At 42.0% G+C, this 24,162-nt stretch overlaps 1 protein-coding gene across 1 annotated transcript; it reads right to left on the minus strand.

Annotated features, from left to right (window-relative positions):
• Positions 1-3,759: 3,759 nt before the first annotated feature.
• Positions 3,760-23,856, minus strand: LOC129825202 (adenylate cyclase type 3-like). The gene is made up of 20 exons (XM_055885103.1): positions 22,022-23,856; positions 20,047-20,196; positions 18,926-19,056; positions 18,611-18,722; positions 17,830-17,957; positions 17,502-17,660; positions 17,213-17,378; positions 16,975-17,076; positions 16,761-16,870; positions 16,483-16,644; positions 7,648-7,735; positions 7,432-7,548; positions 6,286-6,557; positions 6,083-6,164; positions 5,715-5,873; positions 5,403-5,549; positions 5,054-5,170; positions 4,818-4,944; positions 4,631-4,755; positions 3,760-4,460 (listed from the first exon to the last, which is right to left on the minus strand). The coding sequence occupies exons 1-20, from the start codon at positions 22,697-22,699 to the stop codon at positions 4,272-4,274; spliced, it is 3,321 nt and encodes a 1,106-aa protein (XP_055741078.1). The 5' UTR covers positions 22,700-23,856; the 3' UTR covers positions 3,760-4,271.
• Between the last annotated feature and the right edge of the window lie 306 nt (positions 23,857-24,162).

Below are 24,162 nucleotides of genomic sequence, written 5' to 3' on the forward strand. Positions count from 1 at the left end.
GGATGCAAAATGCATACATGGTGCAACAATGGCCCCCAGAGGCCAGAAATAATACTGCAGTTTACGGTCATTTCACTGTGCCGAGGATTGCAGAAATACTGTACTGTACTGTAGGTTGAAATACACACAGACAACGGCAACCCATCATTCAGGGCTGTTTTGAGCACGACATTTTTTTGCAATTTTTATATATATATACACACTACCGTTCAAAAGTTTGGGGTCACTTAGAAATGTCCTTGTTTTTTAAAGAAAAGCACATTTTCTGTCCATTAAAATAACATCAAATTGATCAGAAATACAGTGTAGACATTGTTAATGTTGTAAATGACTATTGTAGATGGAAACGGCTGATTTTTTAAATAGAATATCTACATAGGCGTACAGAGGCCCATTATCAGCAACCATCCCGCCTGTGTTCCAATGGGACATTGTGTTAGATAATCCAAGTGTATCATTTTAAAAGGCTAATTGATCATTAGAAAACCCTTTTGCAATTATGTTAGCACAGCTGAAAACTGTTGTCCTGATTAAAGAAGCAATAAAACTGGCCTTCTTTAGATTAGTTTGTGGGTTCGATAACAGTCCATTTTTGCAGTAGTGTATATCAATATTTCACTATCAATTTTTTTGGGCTTGCCTATTTTGCATGTTATGTTGGCATTAATACGTGTCACACATCAGTTTGCAAACAATGTAAAAAAATATGTATAATTCAGTTAATAAAGCTGCATACACACATGGTCTGTTTTTTGTTTTCTTGAGGTAGCTCCAAAATGCAGGTGTTTCAGCCTAGCTCAGTGCTTTCTGTGGTGCTGGGGCGAGCCAGCAGAAAATAGGAGCATTGCCCCGTGATTGGCTCAGTGTTCTGTCACTCATTGGGACAGTACGTCATCACCAAGTTTAAGTGCTTAGTAAGGGTAGACATCCAAAATTTCAGCCCTTTGGGTCCTGCCATAGAGTTATAATACCGGTACCCCCTGTATATAGCCTCGTTATTATTTTATTGTGTAACTTTTTATTTTTACTTTAGTTTATTTGGTCAATATTTCTTAACTCTTCTTGAACTGCACTGTTGATTAAGGGCTTGTAAGTAAGCGTTTCACGGTAAGGTCTACACTTGTTGTATTCAGCGCATGTGACAAATAAAGTTTGATTTGATTTATTACAAGTGCCCTTCCAAGAAGGCTCAAGGTCATTGGCCACAGATAAAATGACGTCAAATCACGTTATATGTACAGTAGCTTTGATTGGACTGATCATGTCAACATCTTACTTTCACTGTCTTAGCTTGCAGTCATCATCATGAATCAAGTGGACAATCTACTGGCAAATCCTTTTTAATTGTTGTCATATGAAGAAAAATAATGAAGAGAAATTATAGAAAGAACGTATCGGTGTTCATCGGCCATTGGACTTAAAGATTACACAAGTTGGAAATCGTAAATTCAACAATGAGTCATTTGAAAGGAATCAGTGGCTAACTGCAATCATTGCAAAGCAACCACTAACGTTAGCCTGTTATTCAATGGAGTGGCTGTGTGTTTTTTTTTTTTCAGAGGTTCCACCATAAATTCAGAAATTGCCACTTTGATGACAAAATTTGCCCACGAAGAACCACTGCGCCACCTTCACAAGGTGAGTCCAAAAATGTATTGTATGCTGCTGCGTAAGGATGTAATATGCATGGGAGATATGTATACTGTAGCCAAGACAGTAATAATAAGTGTATGTTGTGTAGTAAGCTGTTAGTAGCCCATGTGCCTTACTCTAATAATTTGGTCTATTTTCACCCACGCGGTATTGTAAACACATTGTTCGTGGCCCGGTGTGTGCTTGTTTGCCAACCTTTTTTTTGTACAGCTTTGAAAGTGCTACTGATAGTAGTGGTGGCGCTTGGCTTGCACGTGAAAATTCAGCACACACAACATTCCTCCTTTGGCCGCCTCTCCTTCCAGTTCTCTGCTGCCAATGACTGGAACGAACTACAAAAATCTCTGAAACTGGAAACACTTATCTCCCTCACTAGCTTTAAGCAACAGCTGTCAGAGCAGCTCACAGATTACTGCACCTGTACATAGCCCATGTAACGGTCGTCTTTCGTTGAGAGAGTGGACCAAGACGCAGCGGGTGATGAATACATAATGATTTAATTAAACAAGACGAACACTGACACGAAAAACACTTGATAATTTTCAAAACAACAAACGACGTTAAACAGACCTGAACTTGTGAACTACATAAAACGAAGAACGCACGAACAGGAAAATTAATGAATGAACGAACGAACGAACGAACGAACGAACGAACGAACGAACGAACGAACGAACGAACGAGACAGTACCCGTGTGGTGCAACAAAAAGACAGACACGGCGACAATCACCCCCAAACAAACAGTGAGAACAGCCTACCTTAATATGGTTCTCAATCAGAGGAAACGTCAAACACCTGCATCTAATTGAGAACCATATCAGGCAACACATTAACCCAACATAGAAACACATAACATAGACTACCCACCCCAACTCACGCCCTGACCAACTAAACACATACAAAAACAATAGAAAACAGGTCAGGAACGTGACAGCCCATCTATAATTTAGCCCAAACAACTACCTCTTCCCCTACTGTATTTATGTATTTTGCTCCTTTGAACCCCAATATTTCTATTTCTATTTTGCACATTCTTCCACTGCAAATCTACCATTCCAGTGTTTTACTTGCTATATTGTATTTACCTTGCCACCATGGCCTTTTTTTTGCCTTTACCTCCCTTATCTCACCTTATTTGCTCACATTGTATATAGACTTATTTTTCTACTGTATTATTGACTGTATGTTTGTTTTATTCCATGTGTAACTCTGTGTTGTTGTATGTGTCGAACTGCTTTGCTTTATCTTGGCCAGGTCGCAATTGTAAATGAGAACCTGTTCTCAACTTGCCTACCTGGTTAAATAACACAATTCTATTATATAATTTTTTATTCTAAGTGTCAAATTAAAAGCTTATTTAACACGTCAAGTAGTGTTATATGATGTATGACATGCAACGACCCAAACAGTGTTCAATGTGCCTCACCCTAATAATTTGTGCTATTTTCACCTCTTCAGTTCTCCTACTGTTCTAACTTGGTGGTGCATATGCAGCCTATAACCTGGTTTAGAAAAATGTAATCATCTAAATATTGTTAGAGCTTTCATTGTCTGTTTTATATGCCCATTTTATTCATCCCACGGTTCTGATTTGTTTTACAGGGAGTACACTGTAAGAACGGCCCATGTTCTGAATTCTGTCGCTGTACATTTCAAAAGTGCTGAAAAAATAGTTGTTGACTATTTCCGCCGTCACTCGCTCATTAATGTCTTAATTGAAATTACAGATTGCCTCTTTTCCGCTTGTCATCCTCTTATGCCATAGTTTGTACATCTCAATTGTCAGTATAAACCACATTTGTTTAAGCAAGTCAGTCATATCAGCTATGTTTTTTAAAAAGGCAGTAAATGAGGCTGAATGAGCTGTTTTGCTGCCATACAAGTCTCAGATGAAAGCCAGGTGTAGCAGTGGTAAGGTGTTGGGACAGCTTTATGTAGGCCCTAACAGTTTGTGGGCACCGATTGTCATGTTTGTCACCGTTATAGTGCAATTCATGTATTGTTTACAGTTGTGTTGTGGCTTAGCTGGCAAGCAGCCCACTAATTTTTGTTTACCCCACCAAGAGATTACAGGTAAAAAAAATCGCCACTGCACACAAACCGCATAAAAGTTAATGAAAACATTTTTTATCAACACATTATAAATACAAAATCATTCAAGCGGCATTATCTTACAAAACCCGAGCTTGACTGATTAAAAACAATAAAAGAACAGAGGATAATCAAACTGAAGGCAAAATGTCACACTAGTGAGTTTAGTTGATGTCAATATGAACTTAGGGTGTAGTGATATGTTGTTCTATGAAGTAGTTGCCTATATCTAAATATATACACAAAAGCTCATATTTTGTACATGTACCCACCCATCAAAAGGTATGATTTTTCACTTGAATTATCAGTTACCATAGAATCCAGAAGCGGCTACTGGAGTACAGAATTGAGTGTGTTTTTGTTTTCTTAGCCTGTCGAAACAGTATGCTTGCCTATGCATTAACTGTACACTTGTCTATGATTTTTAAGTTTGATCTGTCATAGCATGTCTAGAGTATGTTACATAAGAATGATGAATCCGTGTGTAATCTCTACTGTCTGTTGTTTCAGCAGGTGTGGGTCAGGATCAGGAATGGTCCACTACTTGGTGAGGAAGGGCAGTAGTAGTGGTGGGACCGGTGCCGTTGCTACTAGTTTTGTCTTTCCCTTTCATGAAGAAGGTTAGTAGCTCCCCCTTCCCCTTGACGAAGATGGGGCCTCTCCTGACGAAGCGGAATCCGTACTCCTTTAGGATGTCGTAACAGTCCTCCACCACCTGGGGGAAGCACATCATAGGGTAATGACGGATAAAAATGGGACAATATAGGACGTAGAAGGAAAACTGTTTATCAAGATAAAAGAGAGGAGAAGATGGGAAAAGACTGAGGTGGGAAAATAAGGGGGAAAGAGAGGAAGGTAGTAGACAGGTGAGGAAATGTGTGTTACCTGGATGTTGCCCATCACCCCTGTAGACTCCATTCTGCTGGCTACATTGACTGTGTTGCCCCAGATGTCATAATGAGGTTTACGAGCACCAATCACTCCAGCCAAAACCGAGCCCTTATTCAGACCTAAGAGGAAGAGACATGTCACTCAAACACACACACACTCACACGCACACGCACACACTTACCGATGCGTAGCATGAAGTTGTTGAAGGATTGGTCGTTGAGTTTGGTGAGAGTGACCTTCATGGCCAGAGCAAAGTCTGCCAGGTCAGCTAAGTGCTGCCAACGTTCTAACAATGACTGTTCCTCTATCTGAAGGGGAGAAATAGAGCCTTCATCATTATCATCATCAACACCATTAGTCATGCTGATATACATTAAGCTTGATGATGTATTCTGTGTTGTCAGTTGCTGTGGTTACCGGGCGATTGCAGTATCCATTGGTGTTGCTCTCGGGTGTGACTCCAGACGCAGCCATGTAGGTGCTTCCTATAGTCTTAATCTTAGTGATGAAGCGGAACTCATTCCTGTCCAACAGCTGGCAGGGGACCAAGGAAATTAATTATCCCGTTACTGTACTAAATCACACACACACACACACACACACACACACACACACACACACACACACACACACACACACACACACACACACACACACACACACACACACACACACACACACACACACACACACACACACACACACACACACACACACACACACACACACACACACACACACAGAGAGAGAGAGAGAGATCACTCACACTGTCAAAGTCAGAGATAATCTCATTGAGGATCCTCAGACACTCTATGCCCCCATTGTTGATGCCCTCCTCTGTGTAGAAGTCTGAGAAGTTGGGGATGGAGGCAAACATCACTCCTATCTCATCGTATGACTGGCTGTACAGCTCCTACAGAGGAGAAACAAAATTGATGGGTAAGAAAAACACTCAAGCTCGTCATACATTCTCTTACAATTTCCTGTATTTTAATGCCCTTTCTTTGAGTCTCTCTCCATTCTTGTTTGTATTTTAATTGTCCCTCTCTCTCTGTCTACTCCCCTTTCCCTCTCTCACCTCGTCTCTCTTCTTAGAACCCAAGAAGTGTTTGGCTACATGTTCAGGCAGCATGTTGGTGACCAGCGCTTCATTCCAGCGCCTCATCTCAAACACCCTCTCCTTCTGGTCATGCACCTCAATCTTCCAAAGGAAAAGCTTCCGCGACTGCCTCTCTACCTGGTGAAAAAGAGGAGGGTGGAGTGAAAGAAAGAGAGGGAGTGTTTTAAGCAAGCTCATACAGACTAGTGCTGTCAGGGGGATCAGTAACAACAGCAAGTCTTTCTCAGTTTGTATTATTGATGAGTTAGAGGCTGATGCTCATGGAAGTCTGACTCAATGTGAATCGGAGGTGTGATTGTGAGGATGTTCAGGAGGAAGTAACCCACATGTCTGGCAAAGTAGTAGAAGCAGATCATCATGATCATGATCATCACTGTCATCAGGTACTTGGAAGGGACTATAGACATCCTGAGGATGCGAGAGGGAGAGAGAACATATTGAGTATCCACAGCTTTCTACTTTACCTGCCAATATAACTACCATGTAAGTACATGTTTTTAGCACCACTTGAGTGATTATAGTTCCTCACCTGTAGCTGGTGAATCGTATGAAGTCATACATGTCATAGATATCCCTCCAGCTGTAGATGTTGACGGCGCCCGTTGCCACAATGACCAGCAGCATGAGCCCCAGCTTGACCAGGTGGCTCACCTGCACCAGCATGGTGGTCGCCACAAGCGACAGCACTGCCATATAGCTGTAGTGTTTAGGGTTTTCTGCGCAACCTCCATCACCTAGAGACTCCCTGCTGAGGCCAGTACTGGTGTTGAGGAACAGGAAGGGAGGCTGGACACAGCTCAGCTACAATGTCAAGAGGGGTTGGGGGGAGAAATGTTCAATCGATAAACTAAGGCAATATTCCAGTAATGGCATGCACTATAACTCCCCTAATGCTAGGTTAACATATAATGCTACAAAAACGTCAGTGTAACATTTAAACAAAAACAAACTAAAGCAATATTTTAACTCAAGCATAATTTGGGCAACATTGCAGTGGCCGCACATTCTCTATGCTCCACACTCCAATAGACATCTCTGCACCACTGATAATTCCTCTCTTGACATTTGGGAGTCCTGTTCCTGCCTAACAGAAAAAGCAGTAAAGTGTGGAACAGGCTGTCTCTGTTGGGCCTTCCAAATGAGCGCGCAGGCAGTGAGAGACAGCTAACTCTCTGTAATGGACCCCTATGGGGATGGGTAGGTTTTGACTACGTGGTATCAGAAACCTGTATATAATGATGAAATGCTCATGTCTCCGCCCTAACAATGGGAGTTGTTGTCCCAAAGGCGGGAAGACAGGCAACAAGCTTAAGTCCAAAATAAGCCCATAGAAACGCATTGGGCTTTGGACAGATTTTTGTGAGAGGGAACCCTGTTGCTTCGCCTCTTCCTCTCTGGTGGTATATGGCTACGACTGAAAGTGATTTTTTTGCAGCAGGTTAGGAGAACTTACGCAGCAGGTTAGGATAATTAACATAGCAAGTTAAGGTTAGGAAAATGGTTAGGGTTAGCTAAAATGCTCTCCTAACCTGTTACAAAAAAATCACTTCCGGTCGTAGCTGTACTCCATCTTGTCACAACCGGATAGGTACTCAGACACAAACCGTTTAGAAGGCACTGAAGAGTATGATAGCAACAAGGTAAGAACACACACAAGCTGAAAAAATTGGCTTACCATATCGGCAATCTCGGCCATGGTTAAAACAAAGATGGCTGCCATGGCCCAGGTGTTCCGTGCCCAACGGGTTCGATCGATCCACATCGAGAACGACACGAGCCTCTTCGAGAACATCTTTTACACAGACACAGACAAACATTATTATAATCACCATCATCACTGCCATTATCATCACCACCTCCATCATTATCATCATCAGAGGAGGAGACTCACACGAGGGAAGACGGCAGCCATGGAGCAGACAGTGAGAATGAGCAGCAACCCCTCTCCAATCGCCAGGGTCACATAGTTCACTACCAGCCTGTCAGACAGATGTACACATACTAAACTCAGCAAAAAAGAAACACCTCTCACTGTCAAGTGCATTTATTTTTTATTTTATGTGTAAATATTTGTATGAACATAACAAGATTCAACATCTGAGACATAAACTGAACAAGTTCCACAGACATGTGACTAACAGAAATGGAATAATGTGTCCCTGAACAAAGGAGGGGTCAAAATCAAAGTAACAGTCAGTATCTGGTGTGGCCACCAGCTGCATTAAGTACTGCACTGCATCTCCTCCTCATGGACTACACCAGATTTGCCAGTTCTTGCTGTGAGATGTTACCCCACTCTTCCACCAAGGCACCTGCAAGTTCATGGTCATTTCTGGAGGGGAATGGCCCTAGCCCTCACCTGGGGGGGAATGGCCCTAGCCCTCACCCTCCGATACAACAGGTTCCAGATGTGCTCAATGGGAGATCCGGGCTCTTCGCTGGCCATGGCAGAACACTAACATTCCTGTCTTGTAGGAAATCACGCACAGAACGAGCAGTATGGCTGGTGGCATTGTCAGGCTGGAGGGTCATGTCAGGATGAGCCTGCAGGAACGGTACCACATAAGGGAGGAGGATGTCTTCCCTGTAACGCACAGCGTTGAGATTGCCTGCAATGACAACAAGCTCAGTCCGATGATGCTGTGACACACCGCCCCAGACCATGACGGACCCTCCACCTCCAAATCAATCCCGCTCCAGAGTACAGGCCTCGGTGTAATGCTCATTCCTTCGACGATAAACGCGAATCGGACCATCACCCCATGTAAGACAAAACCGCGACTCGTCAGTGAAGAGCACTTTTTGCCAGTCCTGTCTGGTCCAGCAACGGTGGGTTTGTGCCCATGGGCGACGTTGTTGCCGGTGATGTCTGGTGAGGATCTGGCTTACAGCAGGCCTACAGCAGGCCTTCAGTCCAGCCTCTCTCAGCCTATTGCGGACAGTCTGAGCACTGATGGAGGGGTTGTGCGTTCCTGGTGTAACTCGGGGAGTTGTTGTTGCCATCTTGTAACTGTCCCGCAGGTGTGATGTTCGGATGTACCGATACTGTGCAGGTGTTGTTCTGCCACTGTGAGGACGATCAGCTGTCCGTCCTGTCTCCCTGTAGTGCTGTCTTAGGCGTCTCACAGTACGTACATTGCAATTTATTGCCCTGGCCACATCTGCAGTCCTCATGCCTCCTTGCAGCATGCCTAAGGCACGTTCACTCAGATGAGTAGGAACCCTGGGCATCTTTCTTTTGATGTTTTTCAGTGACAGTAGAAATTCCTCTTTAGAGTACTAAGTTTTCATAACTGTGACCTTAATTGCCTACCGTCTGTAAGCTGTTAGTGTCTTAACATCCGTTACACAGGTGCATGTTCATTAATTGTTTATGGTTCATTGAACAAGCATAGGAAACAGTGTTTTTTTAAAATGATTTCTTTAAGGGGTGGATCAGCTTAATATTGTGTAAAGATTGTTGCCATCAATGTAATTGTCTGCATCATTTCCAATCCCCCATATATTTTTGGGGTAATTATATATATCCATATACATACACGTATGCATACATATACACATACAGTGGGGCAAAAAAGTATTTAGTCAGCCACCAATTGTGCAAGTTCTCCCACTTAAAAAGATGAGAGAGGCCTGTAATTTCCATCATAGGTACACTTCAACTATGACAGACAAAATGAGAAAAAAAATCCAGAAAATCACATTGTAGGATTTTTTATGAATTTATTTGCAAATTATGGTGGAAAATAAGTATTTGGTCAATAACAAAAGTTTCTCAATACTTTGTTATATACCCTTTGTTGGCAATGACAGAGGTCAAACGTTTTCTGTAAGTCTTCACAAGGTTTTCACATACTGTTGCTGGTATTTTGTCCCATTCCTCCATGCAGATCTCCTCTAGAGCAGTGATGTTTTGGGGCTGTTGCTGGGCAACACGGACTTTCAACTCCCTCCAAAGATTTTCTATGGGGTTGAGATCTGGAGACTGGCTAGGCCACTCCAGGACCTTGAAATGCTTCTTACAAAGCCACTCCTTCGTTGCCCAGGCGGTGTGTTTGGGATCATTGTCATGCTGAAAGACCCAGCCACGTTCCATCTTCAATGCCCTTGCTGATGGAAGGAGGTTTTCACTCAAAATCTCACAATACATGGCCCCATTCATTCTTTCCTTTACACGGATCAGTCGTCCTGGTCCCTTTGCAGAAAAACAGCCCCAAAGCATGATGTTTCCACCCCCATGCTTCACAATAGGTATGGTGTTCTTTGGATGCAACTCAGCATTCTTTGTCCTCCAAACACGACGAGTTGAGTTTTTACCAAAAAAGTTATATTTTGGTTTCATCTGACCATATGACATTCTCCTAATCTTCTTCTGGATCATCCAAATGCTCTCTAGCAAACTCCAGACGGGCCTGGACATGTACTGGCTTAAGCAGGGGGACACGTCTGGCACTGCAGGATTTGAGTCCCTGGCGGCGTAGTGTGTTACTGATGGTAGGCTTTGTTTCTTTGGTCACAGCTCTCTGCAGGTCATTCACTAGGTCCCCCCATGTGGTTCTGGGATTTTTGTGATCATTTTGACCCCACGGGGTGAGATCTTGCGTGGAGCCCCAGATCGAGGGAGATTATCAGTGGTCTTGTATGTCTTCCATTTCCTAATAATTGCTCCCACAGTTGATTTCTTCAAACCAAGCTGCTTACCTATTGCAGATTCAGTCTTCCCAGCCTGGTGCAGGTCTACGATTTTGTTTCTGGTGTCCTTTGACAGCTCTTTGGTCTTGGCCATAGTGGAGTTTGGAGTGTGACTGTTTGAGGTTGTGGACAGGTGTCTTTTATACTGATAACAAGTTCAAACAGGTGCCATTAATACAGGTAACGAGTGGAGGACAGAGGAGCCTCTTAAAGAAGAAGTTACAGGTCTGTGAGAGTCAGAAATCTTGCTTGTTTGTAGGTGGCCAAATACTTATTTTCCACCATAATTTGCAAATAAATTCATTGAAAATCCTACAATGTGATTGTGGATTTTTTTCACATCCTACAATGTGATTGTACAATGTGGATATTTTTTTCTCATTTTGTCTGTTATAGTTGAAGTGCACCTATGATGAAAATTACAGGCCTCTCTCATCTTTTTAAGTGGGAGAACTTGCACAATTGGTGGCTGACTAAATACTTTTTTGCCCCACTGTATATACATACACATACCTATATAGATATACATACTTTTCTAGGAATATACCTTTATTATTCCCCTCAAACCCTACCACCCTTCCCCCAATTGGCGTAAACTAATAAACACTTAGGCTTCTACCTTCAATTTATACCTCTTATACACATTTTACAGACACAATCTATTTTACAATAGTTATATATATATATTTTTTAGTCCTTCGTCTATTTCTGATGTCCATCCAGTTTGATTTCTATTTGTAACTGTGCTATTTCACAACATTTCTGAACCTATATACATTTTACAGACCCCGTATGTGTTACATTGGTTATCTTGTTATTAGGACTGGTGGAGTTATGTCACCCATGCAGCTAACACAGACGTATGGAAAGTTTCCGGTACTTGTCTTATATTATCTCCAATGTATCGTCCATGTAAAAAAACCTGCATCACAACACTGAAGTGTAAGAGGTCTCCAATTTTTTAAACGGACTGGATCTTTATATATACACCACTTGAGTCCTGTTTCAGTAATAATGATATCAGACCTTGTTGCGTGTATCTCTCAACATCATCCATTTTGGATTTCTATTTGTCATATATTTTTCAACTGTGCTGTGATGCTTCACAAAAGTACTGAACCTTTCTATTCTCATAGCTTCTACAACAGACTGTAAATTAAAAAGAAACATTTTTGCTAAAATAATTATTATATTGGCCTCCCGGGTGGGGCAGTGGTCTAGGGCACTGCATCGCAGTGCTAGCTGCGCCACCAGAGTCTCTGGGTTCGCGCCCAGGCTCTGTCGCAGCCGGCCGCGACCGGGAGGTCCGTGGGGCGACGCACAATTGTCATAGCGTCGTCCGGGTTAGGGAGGGTTTGGCCGGTAGGGATATCCTTGTCTCATCGCGCTCCTGTGGCGGGCCGGGCGCAGTGCGCGCTAAACCAAGGGGGCCAGGTACACAGTGTTTCCTCTGACATATTGGTGCTGCTGGCTTCCGGGTTGGAGGCGCGCTGTGTTAAGAAGCAGTGCGGCTTGGTTGGGTTGTGCTTCGGAGGACGCATGGCTTTCGACCTTCGTCTCTCCCGAGCCCGTACGGGAGTTGTAGCGATGAGACAAGATAGTAATTACTAGCGATTGGATACCACGAAAATTGGGGAGAAAATGGGATAAAAAAATAAATTTAAAAAAATTATATTATTGATTGATTGACTATGGCTTTTCAAATCACCCAGTACTGCTATCTGCAGCGTTAGTTCTAGGCAAATGTTGCAATTCTTCAGCCATTCCTGAACCTGTGACCAAAAACGAGCTACATATGGACAATACCAAAATAAATGATCTAATGACTCTGCCTCCTCACAGCAAAATCTGCATAGTTGGGAAGATTGAATCCCCCATATATATAACATTCTATTGGTTGCAAGAATTTTGTATAGTAATTTAAATGGAACAATTTGAAGTTTTGAATCCGGCGTTGTTTTGGATATCAATTCATAAACCATGTGCCATGGAATGGGTACATCGAAAATCTCTTCCCAACTATTTTGCAATTTTATATGGAACAGCTGTCAGTTTTTTGGTCCTTAAATAAAATTGGTATATGTTTTTATTTATCACACTTTTCCTTAACCATTTATGTTCTTTAATATAGGGCCGACATACAAGTTCCTTACTTTTTCCCCCTTCTACTTGCCTCTTCCATTTTTGTGGTAATGCTGCAATTAATTGGTTGTAATTTTGGGTAGAGCAGACATTTCCATGTCTGTGTTAGCTGCATGGGTGACATAACTCCACCAGTCCTATTTATGATATCAATCACTAAAATTATACATTTTTTAAACATTTCTTCTAAAAATACGTTTTTAAAAAATCAATTAGTATATTTGAGTTTAACCACAATATTTGTTGTATTATTTGTTCTGTCTTTCCTGGTGGATTAAACTGAAATTGAAACCAACTTTTTAAGGCTTGTTTAAAAAATAACGATATTTTGGAGATTATTTCCTTTTCAAACAACCGAAAGTGAGCAGGTGTAATCTGAATAAAGGGAAAAAGGCCATTCTTGAACATAGGATGAGGTCATTCCTACCAATTTACTAGAGAACCAGTTTGGATTTAAGTATAACTTTTGTATGACTGATGCCTTTAGTGAGAGGTCTAATGCTTTAATGTTTAATAATTTCTGCCCTCCGAATTCATATTCGTTATATAATAGACCTTTTTAATTTTGTCTGGCTTGCCGTTCCAAATAAAATTGAATATTTTTTGTTCATATAATTTAAAAAGCAGGTCACTAGGTGTAGGCAAAACCATAAGCAAATAGGTAAACTGTGATATGACTAAAGAGTTAATCAGGGTGATTTTTCCACAAATAGACAGGTATTTTCCTTTCCATGGTAGCAAGATCTTATCTATTTTTGCTAACTTTCTATAAACATTTATTGGAGTGAGATCATTTCTTTCTTTTGGGATTTTTATACTGAGTATGTCCACACTTCCGTCAGACCATTTAATTGGTAAACTACACGGTAATGTAAAATTTGCATTTTTTAGTGATCCAATACGTAATATTGATAATACTTATCATCATTTGGTTTTAATCCAGAGAGGATAGCAAAAGTATCTAGATCCTCTATGAGGCCGTGGAGAGATTCTAATTGTGGTTTTAAAAGAAAACATGAATCATCAGCGTACAATGACACCTTAGTTTTTAAGCCACGGATTTCTAATCCCTTAATATTATTGTTTGATCTAATTTTAACAGCTAACATTTCGATGGCAATAATAAATAGATATGCCGATAGTAGACAACCTTGTTTTACTCCTCTAGATAGTTATAAACTTTCTGAGATGTAGCCATTATTTACTATTTTACACCTAGGGTTACTATACATAACTTTAACCCATTTTATAAGAGATTACCCAAAATTGAAATATTCTAGGCATTTATATATAAACGCCAGTCGTACTTTATCAAAAGCCTTTTCAAAATCAGCTATGAAAACCAGGCCTGGTGTCCCCGATATTTCATAGTATTCCATTGTTCCCAGTACTTGTCTTATATTATCTCCAATGTATCGTCCATGTAAAAAAAAACTGTCTGATTAGGATGAATAACATCTGACAATACTTTTTTAATTCTATGCGCCAAGCATTTTGCTAGGATTTTTGCATCACAACACTGAAGTGTAAGAGTTTTCCAATTTTTTTAATGGACTGGATCTTTATATATATCACTTGGGTCCTGTTTCAGTAATAATGATATCAGACCATGTTGCGTGTCTGATAATCTACCATTTTTATAGGAGTGGTTAAAACATGCTAATAAAGGTCCTCTGAGTATATATATATAAAAAAATTGTATACTTCCACTGGTATGCCATCGAGCCATGGAGTTTTCCCAGCCTTAAAGGCCCCAGTTACATCAAGAAGTTCCTCCTCTGTAATTTGGCCTTCACATGAGTCTTTCTGTACAGATGTTAATTTTACATTATTATTAGGGAAAAAATCCATACAGTTTCAGTTAGTGGAGATGTAGGAGACTGAAACGAAAACATATTCTTAAAGTACTTTACTTCCTCTTTCAAAATATAATTTGGTGAATCATGCGTGACTCCATCATTTGTGACAATTTTCAAAACATTTTTTGGTAGCATTTCTATATTGAAAATTGAAAAAGAATTTGGTGCATTTTCCCCGATATTCCATCCAGTTCGCTTTATTTTTTATAATATATTACACTGGATCTTCCTTGAATAAGTTCCTCCATTTCTTTTTGTTTTTACTCTAGCCTCTATGGTACAGTTTTAATTGCTATCTAACTGTACTGTTAGTCCTCCAATTTTCCTTTGTTAATATGGACTCTTTTGATCTAAATTGCTTTTGTTTTATAGATGAGTACTGAATTGCATGGCCTCTAAAGACACATTTAAAAGTGTCCCATACAATGAGGGGATCTGCTGTACCTATGTTATGTCTGAAAAAGTCAGTTATAAATTCTTCTGCCCTAGTTCTAAACGATTTATCATCTAGTAGGCTTTGATTACATTTCCAATATCCTTGCCCACGTGGAAATTCTGTAAGAGTAATATATATGCCAATTATGTGATGATCTGACCACATTCTGTCCCCTATCAACACTTTTTAAACTTTTGGTGCCAGAGAGAATGACATAAGAAAGTAGTCAAGACGACTAGCTTGATTAAGCCTCCGCCATGTATATCTCACTAGGTCAGGGTATTTAAGTCTCCATATATCCACTAATTCCAATATATCCATGACATTCATGATTTCCTTATGTGCCGGAGGGTGATAGTTTGTAGTTTGATTTCCTTTCCGGTCCGTAGAGGTATTTAAGACCGTATTAAAATCTCCCACCATAATAATAATAGTCTAGTGTTGCATGTAGAGTTGATAAATTCTTATATATATTTTCAAATAAGCTTGGATCATCATTATTTGGACCATATAGGTTAATAAGCCATATCTGTTTATTGTCCGATAACATATTTAAAATAATCCATCTACCTTGATGATCTGTTTGGACAATTTGCACATTTGGATCAAAATTACTATTAATTAAAACCATCACCCCTTTAGAATTTCTTTGCCCATGGAGAAATATATTTCGCCGTGCCAGTCCTTTTCCCACCCAACTTCATCTAAAATTGTGCAAAACAATGGGCTGAAATTGGGAGACTTTATTAACCATTGTCACGTCCTAGATGATGGAGGCCAAATGTACACCTTTTCCCTGAAACACCCACAACACAGTCCCCTGTATTGACCATATTCCCAAGCATCTCCATGCAGTCAGACTTTTGATTTTGTGCCACCAGGGCCACAATAATATGTCCCCTCTCTGAATGTCCGAGTGTGACCCCCTCCCCATGGGTTACTGCAGCTAGTGTTGCCAGCACTGCCCCTGCCTGGGTGGGGGCAGCCCACCGGAAGCCCCACCGGCTAGGTACAAGGTCACTCAACGCCACACTTTCCCAAATATAACAAAAAACATCAAACAAATAAATAAACACACCACACCATCCACACATACTGTGCCTTCTGTTAACTGAGTTTTTATCTTCACCATGTTGAATTAGTGACAGTGTGTTCCAATTAGTTATATTTGGAGATCAATAAAAAATATAGATTTCTATTTTATTGTTACAATCCATAACCGGGCTAGAATTGTGTTAAATAAATTTCCCCGTCTATAAGAACTTTGTAATTTTTTAAATAACCATGGACTAGTCTTTGTGTCTCTGAACAACTGGTTATCAATATATAGTTTATCGACGACGAGAGCTACTCGTTTCCCTTTTAATCTATTTTCCTTGAAAATTGGATACAGAACTTTACGCCGTTCTGAAAGTTCTGCAATTTTGGGAAACAGTGTTTAAACCCTTTACAATGAAGATCTGTGAAGATATTTGGATTTTTACGAATTATGTTTGAAAGACAGGGTCCTGAAAAAGGGACGTTTCTTTTTTTGCTGAGTTTATGTTGTAGTAAAGTATATTTAATATTTTGTGTTGAATATAATGTGTGAACTCACATTGGGTCTATGAGGACCTCCATGCCTGCAGTGAAAAAGAGGACCAGGCAGCTGCAGCAGAAAGCTACACCACTCTGTCTTTCCTTCTCTGCAGAGTAACGCCCCTCCAACTCCCCATCCACAAACTGCAGGGTCACAGGGTTGGTCCGACGCTCCTTCGCACTGATAGAAAGAGAGAGAGATCGAAAGAGTGAGAGATGGATGAGTATATACTTTTCCCTCTTCTTTGCTTTGTCCCCCCAGCCTATCCTCCCTTTCCCCTTCTCCTCCTCCCTTACGTCTCTTCGTTCTCTCTCTCCAGCAGCTCCAGGTGCAGTAGTCTGTTCAGCTCCTGTTCACTCTCCCTGGCATCCACTTTCTTTTTTATTTGACGCTGAGGGCTCGTCACCTAGGCAACACACGTCAGAAGAGGTCATGGAGTTAAATTCATACAATTAGTCAAATCTAATCAAAATCTTAAAAGAAAAGATGGAAGTTAGGGGTTAGGTGTACCTGTGTTTTTGCTTCCTGTTTGCGCTCTGTGGGCGTGCCCCGGACCGAACTGACGCTCCCATTGGTCTCTGTGGTGTTAATCAACTGGGGAGAGTTTCTATTCTGAAAAATGAGGAGTGGGGAGAGACAGAGAGAGAGCAATATAAAACATTTAATTTACAGAACCAGGCCAGACAGAGAGAGGAATATAAAACATTTAATTTATAGAACCAGGCCAGACAGAGAGGTCATCACTTACTACCCGGTTGAGTCCGTTGACCTGGGTGGTTTCCTTGGAGAACAGCACCAGGTAGGTATCTATGCCTTTCTCCAGCAGGTACTCACACCTCTCCCCTCCGTTCCCCGGCTCCAGGTCAAACTCTCCATGCAGACACTCCATGGTGCTCTGGGAGATGTGGACACGCCTGGAGAACATGCACACCCATAGACACACACTGTCTATGTACCCTCTTGGCAATGAAAGTGACACTCAGAGACATTACTAGTGACCTCTCCCAGGGCCAGTGGTCTTGCTGTACATTTCTTACCCAGGTATCCCTCCTGACTCCATCTTGTTGGCCACAGTGACATCAGTGGACCAGACATCAAACTGCCACCTCCTCTGTCCCAGCACCCCTCCCAGCACAGTGCCTGTGTGCACCCCCACACGCATGTCAACCTCTGTCTTAGTCTTCTCACGCACATACCTGAGTTTGGATGGAAAAGGGGTTAATTCAATTCAGTTTTTCTAAATGCTATCCTTTTCTAAATTGTACATCCCTCATGCTCACTCTTCCACCCTCCTCTCCCACCTATCCCACCCTTCTTCCCCCCTTCCTCCTCCTTTTCCTTCCTCTCCTCCTTCCCCTCACTTACGAGATGGCCTCCACCATGGCCAGGCCCATCATGATGGAACAGGCTGCGTGGTCATCACGGTAATCAGGCAGGCCACAGATACAGTAGTAACAGTCTCCCAGGATCTTGATACGCAACTGGTGATGTTGCTGTATGGAGGGAGTGTGGAGATAGAGAGAGAGGAGAGACACAATGACAGGAATGATATGAATGTCAGTATGTTATGAGTTGTGCGTGTTTGCGAGAGAAATAAACTACGTATTTTAAAGAGAGCAGAAGTATCCTTATAGAAGAGATAGGTGAGTCGGATGAATGTGAAAGTCACCTAAGATAACGTATTGCTGTGAGAGATAAGGAGAACAACACAAGGAGGCAGAGAAACACGACCATGAGACAAAGCAAGGTAAAGAGCAGGGTTCTCCAACTGGCGGCCGGTGGGCCGAATTTGGTCCGTGGGTGTTTTTATTTTGCTCCCCAAGTTTTCGAGCAATAATTTTTTACTTTTTTATTGTTGGACAGAAAAGACTGTACCCACACCAGGAAATCCACTCCAAGTGATTTTCATTTTGGAAATCTATTCCCAATTATTCCCTATAGAGAAGACACGTGATCGAATGTACAAATGTAATCATTTTAAATTATTATGGTTTAGTCAAATATTATATCTGTTTGGGCTTTTTACGGTCAATTTGCAATTTAAAAATGATTTGTAATTATGCTCTGGCTCCCCGACCATCCACTCCAGAAACAAATCGGACCGTGGCTGAATCTAGTTGATGATTCCTGGTATAGAGAAACTCACAGCAGCAAGCTTGTCAAAGCGGGCGAACAGTTCGTTGAGCAGCTTGACCAGCTCTTGTGCACTACACGCTGAGGAGAGCTGGGTAAAACCCACTATATCAGCAAATAGGATACTGTAAGAGAGAGGGAGGGAGAGAGGGAGAGAGAGAGAGAGAGAGAGAGAGAGAGAGGAAGGGGAAAGGGGAGGCAGAGAAAACTAAATTGCTTAATGGGTTCGCTCAATATCCATGTGATAAAGTACAGATTATTGTCATGAGTATTTCTGAACGATAGCACATCTTCACGTTCGCATTACGTTATATTAACTTTGTCGAACCTGACGTTCTCATGACGGTACATGTACATGGTGTTGAACTGCTGCACTTCGTTCTGGTTAGCCTGTTTCTTCATGCCCTCCAGCATCTCTTCTGCTATGTGTTTGGGTAGGATGGACAGCAACAACTCCTCCTGCACACACAAAGACAGAGATAGATGTGTTTGTGTGTGTGTGTGTGCGTGCGTGCCTGCGCACAGCGCATACTGCATGTTTGAGACAGGAGTATAATTTCGGTGAGCATCCTCTCAGGGCCGCGTCGTCATGGCAATGTGAAGCAGTCACATGTGTTCTGATTGGCTGGCTGCACCCGTCTCCCAGAAGCCTCCATTGCCTCTTTGCCACTCTGGGAATTCTGTCTTTCTAACTTATTTCTCCCTCTGTCTCACTTTCTCTCTCCAGGGCCCATACTGTTTGCTCTACAAATAGTAGCAGTCAGGGAAAAGCATAACAGAGGATGGAAGGGACACAATAATAATTGGCTCATCAGCTGCAGTAAATTAGGGTCGACTCAGTTAATTTGACAGTAATGACAGAGAGGATTGTGTGAGGGGACAGGGGACAGAGGAGAGAGAAGGGGGAGATGAGAGAGAGAGAATGGAAAGCAGTAAATGGAGAGAGGAAAAGGCAAGAGAAGAAAGAAAGAGGGAAGTGATGGAAATAGACATTAGCCCTGGTCCCACACCTCTGTATACCTCAGTATGTATGTGACCTCCTCAACAATGCCTCTACTGTAAAGATAACAACAGTCTGTCTAATCAGCCCATTAGACCAGAGCCAGAGACAACACACTGTAATTAGAGCAGTGCTGGGTTATCCAGCACACTGCTAACAGCTAGAGGTGACAGCACACTGCTAACAGCTAGAGGTGACAGCACACTGCTAACAGCTAGAGATGACAGCACACTGCTAACAGCTACAGGTGACAGCACACTGCTAACAGCTACAGGTGACAGCACACTGCTAACAGCTACAGGTGACAGCACACTGCTAACAGCTAGAGGTGACAGCACACTGCTAACAGCTAGAGGAAACAGCCGGTAACAGGGCACTCAGGCATCAGGGAACACACATACACACAAACGCACGGATGCAGACGCCCACACACGCGCACACAGATCTACCTGCTGGGTGCTCTGCTCCTCCAGGGTGAGTTTGACCTCCAGGGACTGGCGCGCCTCCAGAAAAGCCGTTCGATACTTCCTGTCGGCCATGTAGTATGATATCACGCCCACAGTGACCGCACACAGGTACAACACCCAGTTAGCCAGGAGCTGGGGAAGTGGGAAGGGATGAACATAACACGTAGCTGAAAACTAAGTCCTGACTGACTGAGTTTGTGAGGGATGCAGAGGGAGCGTTGCGTTCCTAAGTGACAGCTCTCACTGAGTACAGTGAGCAGGTTCAACAACATTTTCCAAAATTACCCTCAGCTCGAAGGGTGTCCCACAGATCCCTGCACAGCTGGCTTGCATAACCTGGCACACAAAGGCAACTTAATGGTGATTAGCTGAGTTTGGAGTGTGTGTGATGTTTCAGGTCTTCTCACCTGTATCATGCTCTATCTCAACAGCCAGTGTTGCGCCTGTCCTCTTTCCCACAAGTGTACCATTTCTAGTGTTGATTCAAGTCAAATTAAATGTAAGTGTATTTTTCACATGCTTTGGAGACAACAGTTGTAGACTAACAGTGAAAAGCTTACTTACCTTCCCAACAATGCAGATGAAGACATAATATTTGAAAAATATATAAATAATAACACAAGGAATAAATACACAATGATTAACGAGTCGATGTGCAGGGGTACGAGGTAATTGCGGTGCATACTGTTTGTACACATAAGCAGGGATAAAGTGACTAGGCAACAGGATAGATAATAAATAATAACAGCAGTGTATGTGATGAGTCAAAAGAGTTAGTGCAAAAAGGGTCAATGCAGTTAGCCCGGGTAGCTATTGGTTAACTATTTAATAACTACTTATCAATCTTATGGCTTGGGGGTTGAAGCTGTTCAGGGTCCTGTTATAAGAGTGAAATGAACACTCAGTGGAGTAAATTAACTCCCAGTGTTATTTTAGTGGATTATTATTAATATCTGTGTTTTTGATTGATTAATCACATGCTACACAAAGACAAATTACATACATTTTTCTAAACGAATCCAAACAGTTCGCTATATTTATTGCACCGTTACTGAAATGATTGTGCCAGTTTAAATGGTTTAGGTAGTCTTCTTACTAACTTCACCTAACCCTGACAGTCATTCTGAATACAGGTTGAGGGTGAATAAAAATTCCAACTGTTGGATATCCTAACTCTGGCTGGATTCCAATTGGCATAACATATCACTTTGCAAGCCAGCATAATGCGACTTGCAGGCCTGGTGTGGCCTGAAAACCAGGAGTTTCCAAACACCACTGTGTTAGGATGAAACTAGGCCCTCAAAGTAAGTCTTAATCATATAAGTATTGTATTGTCATTAATGGCATAATGATGGCATTCGCCTATGTACTGACTTGGTGAAAGCCACAGACCTTTAAAATAAAAATGATTCAATAACCATGTCTCTGTCACTAACAATTACAATCATGGGTGGTAACTCTACAATTCCCTTGAAAAGATGCCCTGGAAAATATTAAATAAGGCTATACACCATATAGTGTTAAAACAACACCCCAAAATGATTTACTCTAACACTACAGGTGTTAATTTTGAACACTGTGTAACAGCGACAGCACTAAGCAAAGTAAGTAAATGTTACTCTATATCAAGTGTTATGTTTTACACTGTAGGTGTTGCATATTATTCTACAGTAGAGTTATGAAAACACCACAATCAAGTTCCTTTGAAAACTTTAAGAGTTGAATGTGGAACACTGCAATAGAGTTACATCTTTAACACTTTCAAAAGTGTTATTTTAACACCAGTTCAGTGGGACTCATATGTTCACTGAAAATAGTGTAAATGTAATACTTTCCGAGTTAAATGTACACCATAGATTTTTCTGAGCACTCACCTACCAGCACCCCTTCCCTTTTTGACCACCTTTGTTTCCCACCACCCCATCCCAATCTTTCCCCACATCCACCTCTCCTTTACCTGTCTGAGCAGTATGGTTCCCTGCAGGCTGTCCTGGTGCCTTTGGGCGATGGTGACCCCCAGCACCAGGGTATGGATCCCACAGGACAGAGCTGTGAGCAGCAGGAGAGGGACCAGGGTCAGGGGCAGCGTCAGGAAGCAAGAGAAGCTGAAGAAGGCCTGCCAGCCCGCTGTGTCACTGGCCTGGGGGGAAAGCTGGTAGTTCAGCCCCAGGTAGCACAGCACGTGCACGGCTATCATCAGCCAGAGTATGTATGGTATCGCACAGCGCACAACAGGCGCCGCGGGGAGCTTGCGCAGTCGGCAAAGCGTGTAGAGTACAATATCCGCAGCAAGTCCAACTGCCGCGACCACGATCATTGCACGTTTGTCTGTCGTGTACACCACTGCGCACATGACAATGACATAGCAGTTGAAAAGCGCCGCAAACACCACCAGCACGAGAAGAGTCTCCTGTCGCTGCCGTCGGAAGTAGACCTGGTAGAGCCGCTCGAGGGACTCGGGCGCAAAGGTGAGGCGCATGATGCGCGGCAGGCACACGCAGCAGCCGGTGTTGCGCACGGTCACCTCGTGCGTACGACCTGCCCCGTGCCCATTGTCCGACGAGACTGTGGCCGAACATTCTCCAGAATCCTCTGCAGACTGCTCCGTGTCCGTGTAAACCCGGTTTAGAGACATATTGGATTCAGAGTAAGAGTTCCAGTCTCAGTGAAGGTAATCCGTAATCCTATTTTTCTCCAAAGCGCACTAGATCCTTGAGTGCGCAAGCAGACAGGGAGTGTTTCGTTTCAGAGATTCAGTGAGATGCCATGAAAGGAAAACCCTGTCATTGCTTTTCAGGGGAATTAATGACGTGATGACATAGCCTAACCACAGTAGGCTAACTAAAAATGTCTCCAGTGAATCGCATCAGACCCTCATTTTAACGACGTCCACCATATCTTGTGAAGACTTGGTCTGACTAACACCACCAAGTTTGACATGACCTCCCCTTACCGTTGTGAAAAAATATGTCCAAGTTTTCCGATTCACCATTATGTCAGCTCTGTAAAATAATAACATTTGCGATGCTTGAAGATTTCTAGCTCGCCTACCAGATCACGCAGTCACTATCTCTGCGCCACTGTCCACCGTTTCCATGGCAAACCTCGCAATCTCACAGTGTAGAGCAGCATGCAATACAATCATATTGGTTTTCCTTTTATAAAGACTGATACTCGGTGACCTCAAAAAGACATCATAACTTGTTTCTTGTCTTGATTCACTTTGCCTTGGATGAATAACAACCGATAGTTATCCAGTTACACATAACGCAGACACATCATATCCAACACTACAGTATGAAAACAAAATAATGATAATACTTTGAAATATTTAAAATACACAATATCATTATTCATTCATTCTGAAGTAGGCCAAAGTAATCTAAAAGCATTAGACATATCCATTTGAAATAGATAAAACTCAATATATTCAATATTATCTAAAACAATTACAATCTTATTTCAAATGTGGTATTTAAAGACTTGACAACAGGTTTGTTTAATAAACTCAAATAGCTGTGACAACTGTCATCACTTAAAATGTTCTAATTAGTCAAGATTGAGGTAAATATCCAACAGATTCCATAAGTACTCACGACTGGTTTTAGATCAACGGTGGCAAAAAATTGTCAATTGCATCATTGCTTTTAATCCTCTTGGAATCAGAAGGATTCTTTAAACTGTTTTCTTTCCAGCAAACAGACCAATCTCTCTCACTCTCCCTCTCTTTCTCTCTGCCCTCCCCTCTCTCTCCCTGATGTTGCTAACGCAGTTGAAACCAAACTAATTACCGAATTGTTATTGTGTCTTGGGGGAGGAATGAAGGATGGAGCAGGGAGGTAGGGAATGGAGAGAAGAAGGAAGGAGACGGTGGTAGTGTTCATACTTATTGTGGGTTTAGTTAGGGAAGTAAGTTATGAATCCTGCATCCTCATAATGACCATAATCATAATCATAGACAAAGGATACACACCTTGAGTTATCCTTCATGTTTATTATGATTTCTAGGTCATTAACTGGCCATGGTCAGCAAATAATGTCAGTGCACTCTGTAAAGTCTCAGTAAAGTACAAATAGGTGTACACGCACGCACGCACG

This window comes from Salvelinus fontinalis, chromosome 27, assembly GCF_029448725.1.
Source record: "Salvelinus fontinalis isolate EN_2023a chromosome 27, ASM2944872v1, whole genome shotgun sequence".
Taxonomy (NCBI): domain Eukaryota; kingdom Metazoa; phylum Chordata; class Actinopteri; order Salmoniformes; family Salmonidae; genus Salvelinus; species Salvelinus fontinalis.